This window comes from Photinus pyralis, unplaced genomic scaffold (genome assembly GCF_008802855.1).
Source record: "Photinus pyralis isolate 1611_PpyrPB1 unplaced genomic scaffold, Ppyr1.3 Ppyr1.4_LG2, whole genome shotgun sequence".
Lineage (NCBI taxonomy): Eukaryota > Metazoa > Arthropoda > Insecta > Coleoptera > Lampyridae > Photinus > Photinus pyralis.
The window spans coordinates 48,286,649-48,306,160 of record NW_022170403.1 but is presented as its reverse complement, the minus strand read 5'-3'; the positions used below and the strand labels follow the sequence as shown (position 1 = coordinate 48,306,160).

The 19,512-nt window shown below is 36.4% G+C and overlaps 2 protein-coding genes across 2 annotated transcripts; one reads left to right on the top strand and one right to left on the bottom strand.

Moving 5' to 3' along the window:
* Positions 1–352: 352 nt before the first annotated feature.
* On the bottom strand, positions 353–7,229 carry LOC116162756 (ATP-binding cassette sub-family F member 1). The gene is made up of 2 exons (XM_031476452.1): positions 5,657–7,229; positions 353–1,529 (listed from the first exon to the last, which is right to left on the bottom strand). Exons 1-2 carry the CDS (start codon positions 7,124–7,126, stop codon positions 453–455), a joined length of 2,547 nt encoding a protein of 848 aa, XP_031332312.1. The 5' UTR covers positions 7,127–7,229; the 3' UTR covers positions 353–452.
* A 1,485-nt stretch (positions 7,230–8,714) lies between these two features.
* Positions 8,715–15,660, top strand: LOC116164134 (baculoviral IAP repeat-containing protein 7-B-like). The gene is made up of 2 exons (XM_031478268.1): positions 8,715–9,873; positions 14,670–15,660. The coding sequence occupies exons 1-2, from the start codon at positions 8,926–8,928 to the stop codon at positions 15,267–15,269; spliced, it is 1,548 nt and encodes a 515-aa protein (XP_031334128.1). The 5' UTR covers positions 8,715–8,925; the 3' UTR covers positions 15,270–15,660.
* The last annotated feature ends 3,852 nt before the right edge of the window (positions 15,661–19,512 follow it).

Below are 19,512 nucleotides of genomic sequence, written 5' to 3'. Positions count from 1 at the left end.
GTATTAGCGCGCGGCTGAATGTCTTACGCACATATCACTTAAAGGTCAATTTCATAGGTATAATAATTTACGGAATGGTTATGGAAAGGATATGATATGGAAACGTTATGTATAGTGAGAATCAACCTTAAAGCAACTAACTTCGCTTAAATATATCTGCCACAACAACACAGGCAACGATGTATGTACAAAGCTTAGTTCTTTTCTTAATTTGAAATATACCCTTTACCTAACATGCAATTGGTCAATGGTCATCCTGTGCAAGACAATGTGTTATAAGTTCCTCCTTCAGTAGTGAATAATTTAAACAAAAGGTGGTCAAACAAAATTAATATGAAAGAAAACTAACATAATGTGATAAAAATAAATTATATTTAAAATCGTTCATCTCGTTCACTTTAACAATTCCAAAACGAACTATTTTCAATGAATACATAATACACACGATTTTCTCACTGTGCCACGGCCGCATTAGCTGCTATACTTGGATTATTAACAACTTCTCCCAAACTTTCCAGCAACTCTTTTCTGTAATCATCAAAGTCACCATCAACTTCGTTAATTGTTTGATCTTCAATAATAAACAACGTACACTCAGTCTCTCTAATAAGTCTTTCATCGTGAGATACAATTATGACACCACCTTTGTAGTCATTAATTGCGTCCGCCAGTGCATCGATCGATTCAATGTCGAGATTGTTGGTAGGTTCATCGAGAATAACCACATCTGGAGCATTCAAACACAATTCCGCCAAGGCCACTCTTGCTTTTTGACCGCCAGATAGATCTTTCATTTTAATTGTATGAGCATGACTAGACAAACCGAAGGTCCCGAGCTGTTTTCGCGCCTTCTCGTACGGGAGATCAAACAACCGCATTAGATATTCTGAGGGAGTCTCTTCGGCCGTTAAATGTTCTCCAGAATGTTGATCAAATTTACCAATACGCAATCTATGATTTTTTTTCACTTCACCTTGGAGGGGTTGAAGATCGCTCGTCAGTAGATTAAGGAAAGTAGACTTTCCGACACCGTTTGGTCCAACAATTGCGACACGACTACTGAGGTCAATTCCGAAATCTGTACTTTTAAACAGCGGTTTTTGTCCAGCATATGCAAATGTTACATTGTGCAGACCTAAAATAGGTGGTTGCAGAGGAGGTGGATCAGGGAAGGAAAATTTGACTATGTAATCGCGCGGTTTTTGCAGTAATTCCGCAATTTGATTGTCATCCTCTTGCTTTTGTAATTTTGTCCTATTTTTCTCTTGTTTACGGGTGAGAGCTTCTTTTTGCTTCTTTTCAGCCTGCTTCTTGGAAGATCCGTGAGACTTCAATTCCTTAATTCTCTTCTCCTGTTTCTCATAATCTTTTATCATTTCTTTTCGTTTTTGGACAAACATTTTCTTAAACATCGAATAATTACCCTTGTAGTAGTATAATTTTTGTTGGTCTAAATGGATAATTTCATTGCAGACATTGTCCAAAAATGACTGGTCATGGGATACGATTAACAAAGTTTTCTTCCAGTTCTGTAAAAAAATATTGCAATAAATATAAAATTTCAAGGAAATACTTAATATGTTGCTGTCATTTGGGCAATGTTTTTTCACTTTCCTATGGAAAATTCATATTACATGATTTTGTTGTTTGTAAACGGGGAATAAAGTAGAATTAAACAAGTATAAATTGTGTACAACTGTATTGATACAGTCCATTTTTTTAAATTCAAAACATCTTATTAATAATTGGGGTATAAGATGGTAGCCCAGGTGGTAGCATGCTATATTTATCTGTGTTTACCTCAATGTTTACCTTCTTGGTAGATGACGAGGTAGATGATTAATGGGGAAAGGATTCTTTACACATAAACATTGAAAGGCCGCCTAGGTAGCATACATTCAAAATTTATGCTATACAGGCTGATTCAAATTTGAGGGCCACATGGGGATCTCTGAAACTGTAAGAGATAGGTAGGTATATAGTTGAAATTTGGCAAAGTTGCGTATTTTGATGTTTAACAAAATGCGGTTTTGAAACCGAAAAATTTCCGACGACTGTCGGAGATATCCGGATAAAACCGAAATTTTGCAAAATCGTTTTTATTTTTTACAGAAGTTATTTAAAAAGATATTTCAAAATAAATAACATGTTATTATGACAACTTTGTTTCCTCTACAAGATGCTAGTTTTAAATTGTAAGTCTGAGGTTTTGCCACTGATTAAGCATCATCAACTTTAGACACAGAATAGGAAATATTTGTTGTTTTTTTTAAAGAGAGCTGTGACGCTACTTTTTGGTACCTACTAGTAGTCTAGCCGGATATGCGAATAAAGAAGAAAAACGTAGTATTCATGGTAACAAAGTAGGTACTTAATGCAGAAACAAATGTAATTTTGTGAAGAAGTTTCTACTCATGGAATTTCCAGTTTAAAAAGTTTGTGTTTATCAAGAATGAAGAAACAAGTTTAAAAAGTCATTATGCAAACATAAATGACGAGAGCGTATTTTCCTCTTAATAATATTAATGCTAGGACCAGGAAACAATACCGAGATCCTTACCCCATTCTCTTTCAAATGAGCCACCCTCGGAGCCGCCTACCGTCGAAGTCTATAGTTTAATGAAAAACAGTGGAGCATATACAAATACATACAAATTTTGAAATGGGCATTAGTTTTACTTTTACTCGAAGTGTCTATATATAGAACTTTTATAAATGCCTTCGTAAATAGCATTGCGCATTGTCTACATTAGAAATTTCATTGAATACCTTCATAAATAAAACATACAGCATGCGTCAACAGTAATTTTGAAACCGGTATTAGTTTTTGTTTCATTCAAGGTGCCTACATATGATATTTCGTTTAACTGCTTTCATAAATAACAAAGTTGGCATTGCGCATGCGCAAAACCAAATTTTGCAACTGGTGTTAGATTTGTCTTTATGCTAAATGCCTAACAACATTTTGAAAACGTCGTTTTTTCTTATATTCGTAGTGTTTACATCGAGGTTTACATATAAAGTTTCATTTACATATCTTCATAAATAAAAAAGTTAGCATTGCACATGCGTTAATCCAAATTTTTAACACTGCGCATGCGCAAAACCAAAAAATATCTGTATGCACGGAATCCTTGGACCAAGCCCTTTCAAATCAGCCCTATATCGCCCAAATCGGTTCAGTGGTGTAGAAGGAGTACGTGTGACGGACGGACGGACGACAAAGTGCAACTAGTAGTGATTTTTCACTTTGAGGAAAATACGCTAATAATTGTTGTGATACAGGAAAAGTCTTTTCCGAGCAGTCATAAATTCAAGTATTTTTTGTCTTCAAGCCAGTTTTGGCAGATTATAAATGAGTTGTTTTTTTAGAAGAATCTGTCAGTTTTGTGTTAAACTGTTAAAGTGAGTCTTTTGTCAATCATCGTATATTTTTGTACTGGCCAGTTTATTTGGATTATTATTAACAGAACTGTGAGTACCGTTTGAGATCTCTTAAATTGTTTTTCGATCGGCCGTTTTGCGAACGGGGTGTGTTGTATTCAAAAGGCACTGTTGGCCTTAAATTTTTCTTACAGAACCGTTTCGTTTTCTTTTTATGATACGTGTTAGAATAAATTCTTGTACCTAAGTTCTTTTTATCAATTAATTATGTGCCCAGGTAGAATTTTATATTTTTTGTCAGATTTTTCTAATTTTTTTATGCGAATGTATAATTTACGGAATTTGATTGAGATCATCAGCTCTTTCAAATTTACAAGAGTGACAACATACCATTGCACACTTGCTATATTAACTCTTTTTGTTGAAACCTTTCATTAGAGCACCATGAAGGATAAAATCCGAGATAAAATTAATCTCCCTCAAACCCTCAATTTTGATAAGGGGTAAGGGAGTTTGGTGGTAGTTGCTACAAAACAGTTCCATGCGCTAAGACCTTCCATTAGAATACCATGACAGATAACGCGAATGTTAACCCCTCCACCCTTTCAAAAGTTTCACTTGGCATGTATGTAAAATTTGAGACAAGTTGGTTGTGACATGTAAAAGTTATGCATGTTTTACTTTCAGAGGCAGCACCCCAGGAAATAAATCAAGTGGAGAAGCCCCTTTTAAGATAACAAAATTTAAGAGCCATCTGGTACACCTTCATGGTATAGGCTATCTATTGCAAAAAATTCCGAGGATTCTCGGACAATGGGGGTTTACAGTATAGTTGAATTCCGCAGTTCTAATTTAATAAGTGTGTACCTGAAACCATAAAATATTTTTTTGGACAGTAAAAGTTTATTTACAAATAGAGGCTGATTAGCAAAAAAATAATGAACATGTGCGGTTTTAAAGATTTATTCAAAACGATATGATTGTGGCGGGTCTGTGACGTAATAAGCCCGACCAATCAGCTCCTAGAACCATTCAGATGACATAACGACTTGGCAATATTGCAGGAGAATGGCATTTATAACTTGTGTCATCTGTCACAGGCACTTGTCACTTTCGTGCTAGATGCAGTTAAACATCCCTCTCAAAACTTCAAATGTGACAAACGTCAGACCCTCGCGTAAGGTTGCCAGCTCACTTCTACGTGATTGGTTGCAGGTTTGTGACGTATTTAGTCTGAAGCGTTTCAAATTCGGCCTAAAAACACAGCTTTTCAATAATTTATTTTGGGTTTATTTTACTCGCAAATAAAAATTGAGGACACACGGGTCTTTTTATTTTTAATGTACTTTGTGGATCAGAAATAAAAACTGAAGGCGGGATGACCCCATTCAAAACTGCAGAAGTGGATCCCGATAGACAAACAGACAAAACGCAAACTATAGCATTTTTTTTAATTAAATAACGCGTTAAAAAGAAAATGGCAGCAATCTGCAGTTCAAAGAAAAATGCGTGTATAGACGATTTGTCCTTTGGTACGCCCCTAGATCATTAGCAAAAGATGCAATTTTCATTTTCTTGTTGGTAAAGTTGCTGTAAAATAGAACTTGCCAGCAATCCACTATCTTTGATAATTTGTTGGGTATGCCCGTGAAAGTCTTGTTGGGAAAAGTTCCTACAGTCCTTAGCGAGAAGGTACTACAAGTAAAAATCAGACAACAGATTCCGAGCAACCTACTGTGTTCTTACAAAATGGTATGAAAACTCTGGCAGTAATTTCATGAAATCCTGCGCAAGCACGCATTTAAACCGTGACGTCGCTACTTCATAATGGCTTTGATTGTTGTTTTCACATAGGTCTAATTATTCACGTTACTTTACTTCTGCATCACTTGTAGTATTTTGTAATTATCTTCATCATTACCACACGAATGAATATGTCATACAGCAGTTTGTAATCACAAACCAAAATAGGTCTACCAATTTGATAACTATTTTACACCACTGCCTGTGAACTTATTTTATAACGTATAGTTGTAACGTGACATTTTCTTCCTCAAAGGTAGTAGAGGCTCAAATGCAACAATGCACCACAGTCCAAACCGTAGCTGTAAGTTATAAAATACCTCATTCTCAGTTGTAATTATAAATTATATAATTTGCAGTCACCTCATTAGTTTCAAAATTAGTGTAATTGTCACTTACTGGAAATTATACAATAATTTCTTAAGTGTCCTATCGATAATAAAGTGCAAAAGTAAAAAAAAATATTTACCTGCAAATAATTATCAAGCCAAATAACAGCATTCAAATCCAAATGATTGGTCGGTTCATCAAGAAGTAGAAGAGTTGGTTCCATGTACAAAGCTCGTGCCAACGATACTCTCATACGCCAACCACCGGAAAAATGTTTCGTCGCTCGATTCTGCATTTCCTTGGTAAATCCCAGACCGGCAAGAATCCGACGCGCTTTAGGTTCAGCAGAATCCGCATTAAGAGCTTTTAATTCGGCATAAACGTCGTTAAGACGATCTTGAACTTCCAGATCGCCAGAATGAATGGCATTCTCCAAATTCTTGCACTCTTCTTGTAGCGAAATTAACTTCGTATCCGCCCTGATTACCGATTCGACGGCAGTGTAATCATCGGCGACAACCTCCTGCTCGCAATAAAGTATATCAATATTAGGGGGGATAGCGAATGCTCGTTGGGAGATATGCCTCAACAAGGTTGTCTTGCCATGGCCATTAGGTCCGACAAGCCCGTAGTGTCTTCCATTAGCTATTAATAAACTAGCATTCACGAACAACTCATTACCTTTTGCAGATATGCTAAAATTGTCAATCTTAATATCCACGGCGTTTTCAAGTGCTGCTTTCTGTCCTGCAGAACGTTGCGCTTGCGAAACTGTGAAATTAGACTCTAAATCGGAATGACCTAATCCCCCCTTCTTTAACATTGTTTCCACCTGTTTTTCATACTCCTGTTGTTTTTTAAGTTTCTTTTTTTCTTTATGAGTTAGTTTCTTGCTGATTCCTTCATCTTCTACAGAGGGTGCATCGTTTGAATTAGCAATTTCCGCTACATTATCTTCAGCATCATTAGCATCGCTTTCTGTTGTAGGTTTGGCTGTGGATTTGCTTTTTTTATCTTTTACTTCAACCTCATTAAATGCTTCTGATAATTCTTCATCACTATTTGCTTTTTTGCTTTTATTTTTCTTATTCTTTTTCTGCACTGGTTTTGATGTGATTTCAGAATCTGACTCGCCTTTCAAATCGACGTCGCTTGCATCATCATCGTTGATAAAATTTCCTTGATTTTGACTTTTCTTCGTAGCGGCCTTGTGTGGAATTTCATCAGGAATATCGTTTTCATCCTCATCGCTTAAGTCCTCAGTCACCTTAGCTTTATCTTTCTTCTTATTAGGCTTACTTTTGACAGGCTCTGGGACTGACGAGTCTTCTTCATCCATCAAACTTTCTAAAACTTTGCCCTTTAACTTCGCCTTGTTTTTACTTTTCTTATTAGTAATGGGACCTTCATCATCGGAAACGTCATTGACATCTAACTCAAAGTTTTTATCATCATCATCACCCCAGTCATCTTTATTTTTGGATTTGCCCTTTTTACCTTTCCCAGTTTTGGAGACTGAATTGGTTTTTGCAACATCGTTTACTTTCACAGGTTTTAGATCATCTTCGTCAATATTTAGGTTTTTCTTATTTCCACGCTTTGAAGACATTCTTATTGGGGCACTGATTTAAAATGGCACAAACCTAAACAGAAAGGCATATGGTTAGCACGTGAACTTGAAAGACGGATTCAAATGACAGTTTAAGGTTATGTTTTTTTGACAAGCTGTGTCTAATAACCGCGTAACGGGAGTACAATTAAAATAACATTATTTTCGATGGAATGTACGCTGATGGTTTTACATACTCCCATGTATTTATGATTGCATAAAAGTTAGGATGTGGGCTACACGATAGTTTTTGATATGGATGACCATCCTTTAACTTTAATAAAATATTCTACTAATTCTGGGTTTCAGACCATAATTGCGTAAAGCGAGATTCACATCTAAGCAACTTGAGGCTGCATCAAATTGCTGCATCTTTTGAAGCAGCAATAGTAAGTTGCTTTACCGATTCACACCTGTGCATCAACAACTCGGTCACCGATTTTTCTACAATGGGATTTTTTTTCACCAACATACAGGTGTATGGTTGGCATTCCATATAAAATTATTCAAACCTTACGCTGACCGTTTTTAAATTATATGGATGGAATGGCGTTTGCTTGCAATTCATGTTGAAAGAATCAAACAGTAGTATCAATTATGTGTAACGTTAAGAAACTAGAAAGCATCCATCACAATGAATAAATTCTTTATTCATTGATCCATCACTACGAGTAAAACCTACTCTTATATATATGGTAAAATCCATCATAACAAACAGTGGTACCAATTTAGCTGTAAACCATTGGTATTACAAATTCTCCTTGAAAAAGCACTGAAATTGAAATTAACACATGTTTTAAGTGCTTGCAACTTGATGCAAAACAAAAAATGCCTGAACAGTGGAGCAATGTGAACGCAAAAGATGCATGCAATGTGATGCCGCATCTCGGTTGCAGCATCAATTTGCTTAGATGTGAATCCCGCTTTATTTCCTAGGCTTATTTCATATTTCAGTGTTGTGTGCAAATCCATAAAGATCAATAGATTGAAAATTGTTATTCCTTATTTCTTAAGCCCGTTTGTAACGATCACTTATTTAGTCAATTTTTAAATAATTTTTTTAGGAACAAAAAAATTGAACATTTCATACATCAACTTTGATCAATTTTTTGGTAGTTATTGCTCCATGTCAAGCGGCCTTAAACCGGTGCTATTTTTCTTGCATGAATCGCGCTAGGGATAAATCTAGTTGTTTTTGTGTTACCAACCTAGTAAAATACAGCGGCGGCAACTACTATGATGCTGAGAGACGCACTCATTACTTGTTTTTATTAATCTTATTTATTCTTGTAATTTTCATGTTTCTTCAAGCAATCAAAATTTAATTTTTATTGGAGGTTAGCAACTTTGTTGACAAGTCCATATTTTTCTTCTGTTGGCAGACATGTGGCAATTGAAATAGAATTGCACCATGTCAAATACCATGCAATGCTATTGCATGCAAGGATTTGACCTTGCAATTTCTTTCTGCAAGTTCTTGCGCGTAGTATTGCTCCATGTCAAGCGGCTAAGATTTTAGGTAGCGCCTTGAAGCGCTTCGTCTGGTGAACGCGCCCAGTGTATATGTTCTCTTCTCCCGGCAGCGGTCATTTGGCCACTATACCAGTGCACTTATAATAGTTGTTAATGTGGATAGTTGGAGTTGGAAATAGTTTAACACTGTGACTATTGTGATTTACGAAACCAGTAAAAATATTACAATAAAATAAATTAATCTTTAATTTGAACACCCGATTTACTTAACTTTTTAAATTTACAATACTAAGAAATATAACCTATAAATCGTATATATTTTTATAATGAATATCGAAGAAAATAGACTACAAACATTTACTGATTGGCCTTCAGATGCTGTAGTGAGTCCAATTAGAATAGCAAAAGCGGGGTTTTATTCGCTGCAACAAAACTTGACAGTGAAGTGCTTTTGTTGTGAACTAGAAATATCGGAGTGGAACTATGGAGACCAAGTCATGGCAAGACATCGGGAACTAAGCCCGGCGTGTGCTTTTATTTTGGACTCCTCCGCTTCAGGAAATGTACCTAATATATCGCACTCAATCCATGACAGTATTCTTTCAGAAGATGTAGTGGACTCTCCACATTCCACTCATTCTCTTAGACATGAAACAGTTCGCTTGCAAAGCTTTGAGAACTGGCCCGTTCCTCACATAGTTAGTCCAGAAAGTTTAGCAAAAGCGGGATTTTACTACTTAAAACAGCGAGATAGAACTAAATGTGCATTTTGCAATGGAATTGTTGTTGCGTGGGAGGTCGGCGACGATCCGGACTATGAACATAAACGCCATTTCCCTAGTTGTTCATTCGTACAACAAGTAATTACTCCACGTTTGGAGCTTCAAAACGAATCACAATACGATAATACAAATCCGTCTTTTTCAAACGTGAACGTTGTGAACGAATCAAATTTGTACGAGGTGGGGGTGATGCAACACAGAGGTCCAAAGAAAAGTAAATTTGCGACGTTAGAATCGAGGATGCGTACATTTTCAATGTGGCCTGAAGAACTTATTCAGACACCTGATTCTTTGTCTCAGGCTGGTTTTTATTACGAAGGCTCTGGTGATCAGGTGCGCTGTTTTCATTGTGATGGGGGCTTGAGGCATTGGGATCCGCAAGATGATCCATGGACTGAACATGCACGGTGGTTTCCTAAATGTGGATATGTGGTGCTGGTGAAAGGGCAGGAATTTATTACCGCTTGCACCAGTAACAATTCATCAAATACGGTACGTACTCGCACCTATCTAAATCTCGATCTAAATACTCAAATTTTCAATGTCTACCTATGCAACCATTGTTTGCCTGTAATTGATAGTAGCAAATTGCTAACACTCCAAAGGCTAACACTATAAAGGCAATAAAAAAAAAAAATTTAAAAAATTGAACATTTTGATGAGTAGGTATAAGACAAGGTATAAGTAGGATCTTACATTAAGTGAAAGCCTCGGTGAAAGTAGAATATTCAGAAACCTCGCCTGAAACACAAGCTGTAAAAATGTAAATTCCCAAATATATATTTAATAGCCAACCCGATGTGAATAAATGAAACAATGTTTAGTCTTGGTTATTTATAGACTCTTCAGGCTGCACTGTGTGAATTTGCACCCACCTTGGCACCCGCTCACTGAGAATTGATATGTGCACAACTGTTCTACCCTGGCTCATGAGATGTTATACAGGGTGGGTTATTAGTGTGTGGGTGGAAGATTGTGGTTTATTAACGCACATATTTAAAATTCATGGTCAGGACAATGCACCCTCTGTATATTGTTACAGATTTCGATTCCTTGGTCAATTTTAGTGTAACTATGTATTACACACGATATCTAAAATGAGTCATTTAGCCGTATTCCGTCATTTTTTCAATAAGTAGATGTCCAGTAAAAATTGAATACCTATCGCAGTTATCATAAAACTTAGAAGGCCATGACTTTTGTGTAACTAATCACGAAATGTACTAACATACACCGAACGGGTAAAGTTATACTTTTTTTGTGTTAAAAGAAATCACTCCATCAATTTTCAAAATTTCAGTCAAAGTTAACTTGATTTTTGCTATTCCATTTTATTTTGATTTAATGTTTTCCAATATGGATTTTCATGGCATACCTCTTGGTATACTATTCAAATTGATTTATTTAAGCTCACGTATTGGTTTAATCGTTTAAATGCAAAATTTATTATTTTATCTTTTAAAATTAGCTATGAAATACATGAAAAAGTGTTTGTTTTGTTTTGTTTATAATTTTTAACAGCCTACTAAGTACTAAGAGCTCGACTAAGAGGCTTTGAAAACCGAAAAACACTGAATTATTAGAAATTGTTAAATTACAAAAAAAGTATGTAAAAGACGAGGTAAAAGATAAATACCGACATGCGAGCCGACATGCTTATACATATCGTTAGAAAGGTAATAAAATCGTACATTTTATGCAATAAAAAAAACTCTGTAGTTCCATTTAAAAACATCAAGTTGCCTTTGATTGAAATTTTGAAAATTGATGGAGTGATTTCTTTTAACACAAAAAAAGTATAACTTTACTCCTCGCTTTACTCGTGCGTTGTATGGTAGTACACTTGGTAGTACATTTCATGATTAGTAACACTGTAAATTAAAAGTAATGTTCCCACAGGAAAATTCATAAATGAATGATCGAGTGAATGATAATATGTTTAATACTTACAAGGTTTGATAATAGTCAAAAGTGTTGTCCATCGGTATCTCTGCCTGTCTTTATCGTAGGGTGTGTATTCAACTTTTACATATTTAGGTCAAATAGGTATCAAACGGAAGCTTATATTGGAAGGTAACCATACTCTCCAAGGGCGTAATCACTGTGTGTGCAATTTTATGCAATAAGGGTGGAGCTCGGGGTGGAGAGTGTGTGAGCATTCAAGATGAAACGAAACACTTCATGAAATGCAAGAATTTGCTCACAATGTATTGTACAGGGCCGGGCGAGGTACAGGGTGTTCTAAAGTGCTCAGTTTTCGATGTTTTTCGGGGATATTTTGAGAACTAAAAGAGATAGAGTGATGCAGTTTGTACTTCTAGAATAAATTAACAAATTCTATTCTACTTGATGCAATATTTAGAAAGCATGAAATTTAGCATACCGTGTGCTGTCAGGATGCGCTTTGTCTGTTGTGTTACACGGATAGATCAACGCACAAAAGTAAGTGTTCACAACCTCGTTAAAAACGAAACATTGAACAATGAACAATAATATTCATTTTTTATGTTGTTACATAGGAAATTGATCGATCTTTTCAAATACCTTAAAAAAAAGAGGCATTTGCATTTGAAAAACAAAAGTTGCATCAATTTCCAATTAGACCGGAAGTTCCAATATGCGATTGGATAGATCGTAATGTCACATATAAAATTATATTTGGGAAATGTTTCGAACGCTCTGTATATTAAGATGCTAGCCGTCGTCGGCGTCGATCGTCCAAATGTTGTAGTTGCTACGCCGGCGGTCCAGGTTCGATTCCCGGCCGATGCAGATTTTTTTAAATTTTAAATATTTAGCACGATTTAGCATTTCTACATTTTGATAGCCTAATGGTGATGATTGAGGTCGAGGTTAATGTAGGGCCTGGTCTTTTTAGTTTTGTTTATTAAATGTTATAATAGGGCCGTCCATGTAGCTTTTCCAAAATAATCCGAAATTTTAATTGACGAGTTCCATGATTTATGTAATTTGCAATAATTATTTACAAATGTTGGTTAAAAGCAACAAGAATGTATTCCGTATTTATTCTTTTGCTAACCAGCATTACTAACCACCATGTTAACTTTACATTAGGTGGATGGTATTTGATAGTCCAAGAGTAAGTCATTTATTCAATTTAAAATTACATCATTTTACGAAAATCCCGAGGAAAACCCTATCATCAAAAATACATAATTTAATGCTCGGTTTAATGGCCTCGGCTCCATGTACACACGCAGCTTTGCCGGCCAGAAATTTTACCACATGGGCGGATGCGTGATCAACGAGATACGAAGAATCGTATACAACTATTAGTAGGGAAATTTTTTGAGACTTAGCTCGCATTCAGAAGCACGACTTTGAATTCGACTCATACCAAGGCTCATACTCAATAGCACTGATCCTTGAACTTCGATTGGCGAAGGTTTGACATCGCTGTCTCTTTTCGTTCTTGAGTTAGATGAGGAACAGACATGGCAAGTTGCCCCTCAATATTTTCTCAAATATGAGGCTGGTTTGCGGATGTTCATTTTGTTTTGATAATAAAAATTGTAGAACTAATTGTTAGTTCTTCTTTCTTATTCTCAAATGGGCAGAAACAAATGTGCAATATCAGTGAAGGAATCTCGGAAAAAATGGTGCAATAGTTGTGCAATGTGCACAATATTGTGCAATATTAGGACAATTTATGCAATATTATTGCAGTACGTGGTACTTCAGATATTGGGGTTGGTTCTTTTTGCACTTTATTGTAAAAAATTTCTGTTTTAACATATTCAAAATCCCCATTAATCCCAGCCCAGTCAAATCCAAGATGGCGGCTGAATTTTGAATTTTTCATTTAAAAATTTATAAATTTATTTCAATGAAATTTGACCAAAATGTTTAAATACAAAGATCGATATACAGATATACATATAAAAAGTAAGTAAAAAAGAATCGGGTAGGAATTTTGAAAAAATTTGCAAAATCGGAAAGGGCATAACCCAAAACCTAATGAAAGACATGCCACCCGTTGTTGTAACTCGTATGGTTTCTGAGAAAAAAATTAAAGAAGAAATGCAAATTTCACCACTTCTTTGAGGATGACTCCCAAACGAAACATGTTGGCCTCGGTTTATGTGGGAAAAGTGCTTGTTTTGATCCCCTCTACCATCCAATTTTTTTTACATACTTATATGTAACACCCTGTAGGAGATTAATTTTATTCTATTGTCCAACGAACTAGGATTTAATTACTAAACCTGGAGTTAGTTATGTTTTTAATCATGGTTGGAAAGCACATCATTTAACCCCAGAATATTATGTTACTCATATTGTGAATTATATTGATATTATACCTACCTATTAGCGCGCGGAACGCGAATGTGAAAACGTAAAACGGATAAACCGAGAGTAGGAGGTTTAGTAAAATACCTCCAATTAAAGGTTATTTTTGGCCCTTTTGTTGAGGTGCAAAAAAAATGCGGCGGCATGGGGGAGCAAGAGGTGCCTGATTTTTGCATAAACGCTTTTTATGGAAAGTAGGAAGGAGATTTATAGCAATTAATTCTCCCTGTGCAGTTTTAATTAATAATGAATGAATGTGAATAAATCGACAGGAAATGCCTGACTTCTATGATTCACTGGGTAGATAGCTGAATATATAAATATTTATTAGTACCCATCTAAAGTGATAATTAGAATTGTTGCGGTCATTTAATCCAATCAGTATTCTCAGTAGTGATTGCAGTTGCTATTTTTATAGTCTGTTTACATTTCTGGAATGTAGCATCATTATCCATGACTGACATCATTACTTTATTGATTTTTATATTTATATTATTCAAAAGGTTAGCTTGAATGCCATCATTCAGCCTAATCTCTGTCAAATTATAACACCTCAAAATGAGATGATTCAGCTACATAACTATCTAAGTACCTCAACTTGAAAGTGGACAAGTTTGACAACAAAAAGGAATGAACCTCCCAATGCACAATAAACACAGATGGTTTTTTTATTTATTATATTTATGACTCGTTTGTCCTATTGTATTTTGTTTTTGATGTAAGCTAGATAAATGAGATGAAATTTATAATGGGCCCACAATATCATCATTGTGCTATTCTAAAAATATACATTCACATACATATTTAGAGTAGGTATACTGATACCACTTTAATGTTAAGCCTGCATACAATCATTGTATTTATAATACAATGATACAATGATGTCTGTTGGTTTTTTCGTCATACTGAAATGCTGAAGATTATCAAAAAATGTAAATGGTGATCCCTTCTGCAACTTACGTATTTCTTTGTTCTAGGATGAAGAATATAGGAAATCAGTTAGGCCATATCAACAACGTGAAGTAACGGAAAAAGAAATACTAACGCAAATGTTGACACCTGAAGTTATGGCAGCGTTAAGTATCGGTCTCCATGTTGGACGCATCAAGCAGGCCATTAAAGAAAAATTGGAACAAACTGGAATAGGCTTTGCGACACCCGATGCTGTAATCGAGGCAGCGTTAAATGTTCAGTTGGACGAGGACGAATCTTCAGATGCCCATGTATCGCAAGAGGTTACCCAAATTTTAGCGGAAGCCGTTAATAGAACTCTAAATCATAATGAGCAAGCTCAACAAGATGTGAAAATGGGTTCTCCGGCCGAAACACCACCTCATCCTCCCTCACCGAAGAACGAACAAAGCAATACAAATTCAGACAAATCTCTTACTTTGGAAGAGGAAAATAGGTTATTAAAGGAAGCTAGGCTGTGTAAAATTTGTATGGACAATGAGGTGGGCATTGTTTTTTTACCGTGTGGACATTTAGCCACTTGTTTTAATTGCGCACCAAATTTAGAAGATTGTCCTGTTTGTAGATCTACCATAAAAGCAACAGTTAGAACGTTTTTATCCTAACATAGTCACTTTTAGACAATGATATTGTGGTGTTTAAATATTTATTGAATTAAAGGTTTATTTATGTTATTGTAATATTATATACGCAGCAATTCATAACCACTGACTTTTATATTAGGAAGTTTTTCTTATATAAAAATAACACACCTTGTCCAAATTGGTATATTTTTAAACTAAATCTATTTTATACTAGATATATGTATAGGCATGATACCAAACTTGTCACAAGAAAATCATTTTTCACCTGTCTGTTCTTTTCCTTATCTATTGTATGAGTTACACACGAAATATGTTGTATGTGGTATGTCACACTTTTTACAAAATAGCAAATTCAATCCTTGAAATTATGTCAAAACATGTAACACATAATTAAACTTTTTCCAAAAGTGTTTTTCAGGTGTTTAATTCCTATTGCTGTCTATCTAAACAAGCAGTACGAAGGCCCTGTGAGTTATACACATTGGAAATATTTACAAAGAAGGAATTTTTATTTTATCTCTTAAAAAGTAATTTAGATAAAGATGCCTCTTACAAAAACTTTCATTTTTTCCTTAAATCCTATACCTACTGTGATAATTGTCACAAAATACTAAACACTACACTTTTTTCAAAATATTTAGGTGAGAAAAGAGGCATTTATAACAATCGTTACTATGAAGAAGATTTTGAGGGATCTTTCAAAGTATTTCTGAAACCAAAAAGTCGCAAACTATGAGCATAAAAGTGAAATCTAAGTACAACACTGTCGTTTCAATTTAGTGGGCGGGGATTTTTTCCAATTGTCTCGGAAACCAAAGAGGCACAATCAAAATACTACGCACACCCGTTGATTTAAATACCTATTAAAAAAGTTTCTATTTTGGAACATAACCCCCATAGCATGGTATTAATGCAAACCAAAAAGGTACAAATGGTGAGCACACTTAATCACAATTTAGACAGTAGTATTTTTCTTAACACACAAAAATGGATTCATTTTTGGGCTAATGGGGTGGAGGGGCTAAATGAGCGTATCTGTCTGTACGATATTATTTATTAGTTTTCATGCTCCACAACAGATAAAAACCATCATCAACTACAGTGGAGCTGGAGCAGTTCACAAATAAATACATAGATATTAGATATTCTTTGTGTTCTTTAACTTAATGGACTAAATCATAGTGTAAATAATATACACTATAACCATATAAAAATTAATAATGAGTGACAGCTCCTGGTCTTTCAAGATGGGTGGTCTGCACAAACCTCGTGTTTAATTTAATAATAATATCGCGTTAATAAAAATGTACAATTTTTCTTAAAAATGCACCAGTATGTTCACTTTTAACAAAAAGATCAATCTAATTCCAATTAAATATTTTCATCTACTGCACTATTGTATTGCATCTACATCACGATTAAAAAAAAGATGATAGGTACACTATTTTTAAGTTTATGACAATCTAAAAACCTTTAAGTAAGGATATTCCTGTCGCCAATTTTGATATAAATATGTTACCAAAATTTCTACAAAGCAGTACCTATACAGGGTGATTCCTATAGTACCTGCCACCGTTTGGGAGCGTATAGGGGGTGCCTAGGGGAAGTCTTTTCATATAGGACACTTGGGGTCGGAAATCCAAAATAAGGGCGCCAGAACCAAATTTATCTTCTGGAATTTCACGCCTGTATGTAGGCAACCCAACCGACCGACGTTTCGCGCGGAGCGATGCAGAGCGAGTTAGCGCGAGGAAGCGACATGGGAGGGAAGGAGGGAAAACGACAGTCAAAAGCAATAACGTTTACAAGTGTTCAACGTGGCCACCGTTGTTCTCAATGCACTTCCTACATCTAGCCAACCACTCCCCTCGAACTCGCGTGAAGACTCCTATGTCCTGGCGAACAGCCTCTCCGGCCATGACGACGCGCGCAATTAAGTCCTCTTCGGATTCGACGGGAGTCTCGTAGACGTGCGCTTCCATCACACCCCACAAGTAAAAATCTAATGGGGTGATGTCGGGCGAGCGGGCAGGCCACTCCACCGCACCTCCACGGCCGATCCATCTGTCCGGATAGGTTTGGTCCAAGTGTTCCCTCACCTGCCGCCCGTAGTGAGCAGGGCACCCATCGTGCTGGAACCAGTGGTCCCAGTACAAGTTCACTGGAACATCCATTAAAAGTTCTGGTAGCACCTCGCGCAGGAAAATCAGGTAATTATGGGCATTTAGACGCGGAGGGAGGATGTAAGGCCCCAGTAGGTTGTCCCCCAGGATTCCAGTCCAAACGTTTAAAGAAAACTTGTCCTGGTATCCTCGCGTAAACGTTTCATGAGGATTGTGCTCCGTCCAGTAGTGGCTGTTACGAGGATTGAAGGTCCCCTCTCTTGAGAATCCTTTCTCGTCAGTAACTAGCACGCTCCTCAGAAAGTTCGGATTAGCTTCTTCCTCCTGGACGACTAAGTTGCAAAATTCCAGCCTCCTTTCATGGTCACTCGGCCGTAACTCTTACACTTTCTTAAACTTATAGGGGTGTAAGTTGTTGTTGTTGGCGATGTTCCACACTGTGTGTTGACTACAACCCACCTGATCTGCTACAAGTCGAGTGCTAGTACGCGGGTTTGCCTCGAAACGTTCCAACACATCCTCCTCTAAGGCATTTACCAACGGGCGATCGCGATCACGGGCGCTAGTGGGCTGCGAAATAGGAGGAGGTCGGTGTAAACAAACAAACTTTTCGAAATGGGTGCTTAAATGACCCAAGTATCGATGTGCATCACGAATCTGTGTGTAAAGTTAAGCCTCCGTCAGCTTACCTGCAATTGCCCTGTCTCGCACAGTCGGAAGTGAACTTCTTGAAAGACCTGTCTGCAGGGTAACTGACGGTTTGGATACCGCTCAGCGTACGCTCGTCGTGCAGCTCGTGCGTTACCATTTGCCAATCCGTACATGAAGTGCATGTCCGCGTATTCCGTGTTAGTAAAACGTGCCATAGTGTTTATTCACTTGATACGCGTCGTTGCAGACGGGATTTCGTGGGTTTAAACAAAATTCTGATCAAGTGTCAGCCACACATCGCCGCCTGAGATCGCTCCGTGTGCACCGCCGGCCGGTTGGGTTGCCTACCTACAGGCGCGAAATTCCAGAAAGTAAATTTGGCTCTGGCACCCTTATTTTAGATTTCCGACCCCAAGTGTCCTATATCAAAATACTCCCCTACGCACCACCTACACGCTCCCAAACGGTGGCAGGTACTATAGGAATCACCCTGTATAGTCAAGTCTAGTACACGGTCGCATGTTGCAAATTGATTGTGACATTATCGTCAGTTTACCTGAAAAGTGAGTGAACTTCCAAAGGCGACTCGGACGTCAGTCCTTTTTTGATCACCCGTTATAACCTTGGAAAAGACTCAATGGAGACCGGACTATTGGAGATATTCATAGTATACTATTATTTATTATTATCATTACTATTCCTACCTCTCTTGCTGAATACAATAGCTGTAACTGTAACATCGATTCTTATACGAATTGTATGCTATTTTTTTTTACCAGAAAAACAATACAAACGATATGAGTACATTAAAATTATTTTAAATTATTGCATATCTTTGTTGAAACAAAAATTTTAACTAAACATGTAGATTAAACCGGATTTGAAAAATTTTAAAAATATTTTGAGTGGACTACTATGTAGATAGATTCTTTCCATAAATTGAATCTCTAAATCTTTGTTTTAATAAAATTTATTCGTTTCATCACATATTAACTATTTTCAGATGTTACAGAAGAAGAAGGGAAAAGCTTGGGTATGATTGATACCTCTTCTTAAAATACCATTAAAACTTATTCTTACAAATACAAGTTTTAGTTTTAGTGAAAAACATTATTTAATATAAAATTTGTTGCCGAAACTTGAACGCACGTATTAATAGTGATTTTTTTGCCCGAGTATGTAGGGTTTTTTAGATCCTGGCCCCTGGGTGAAGATGTCAGGAAACAAGCGCATGTAACAAATCACTGAATATATTTCTGTGGACAGAATACGGCTTAAATTTTAATAACATTAATTTAGGGTTCCACTCATAGCTCACCCGCAATTAGCATTTTGGTGCATTTCGCTAAAAATAGTACTCAATTTTTGAGGCACTTATTCTCACAACTCGGGCTTTCATTGGCAACACGAGAAAGAGAGTCCGCGATTTGAGCTTCAAGAAACTATCGGGCGCGCGAAGTCGACTGCCCCTCGAAGACGCGGGCCTTGCA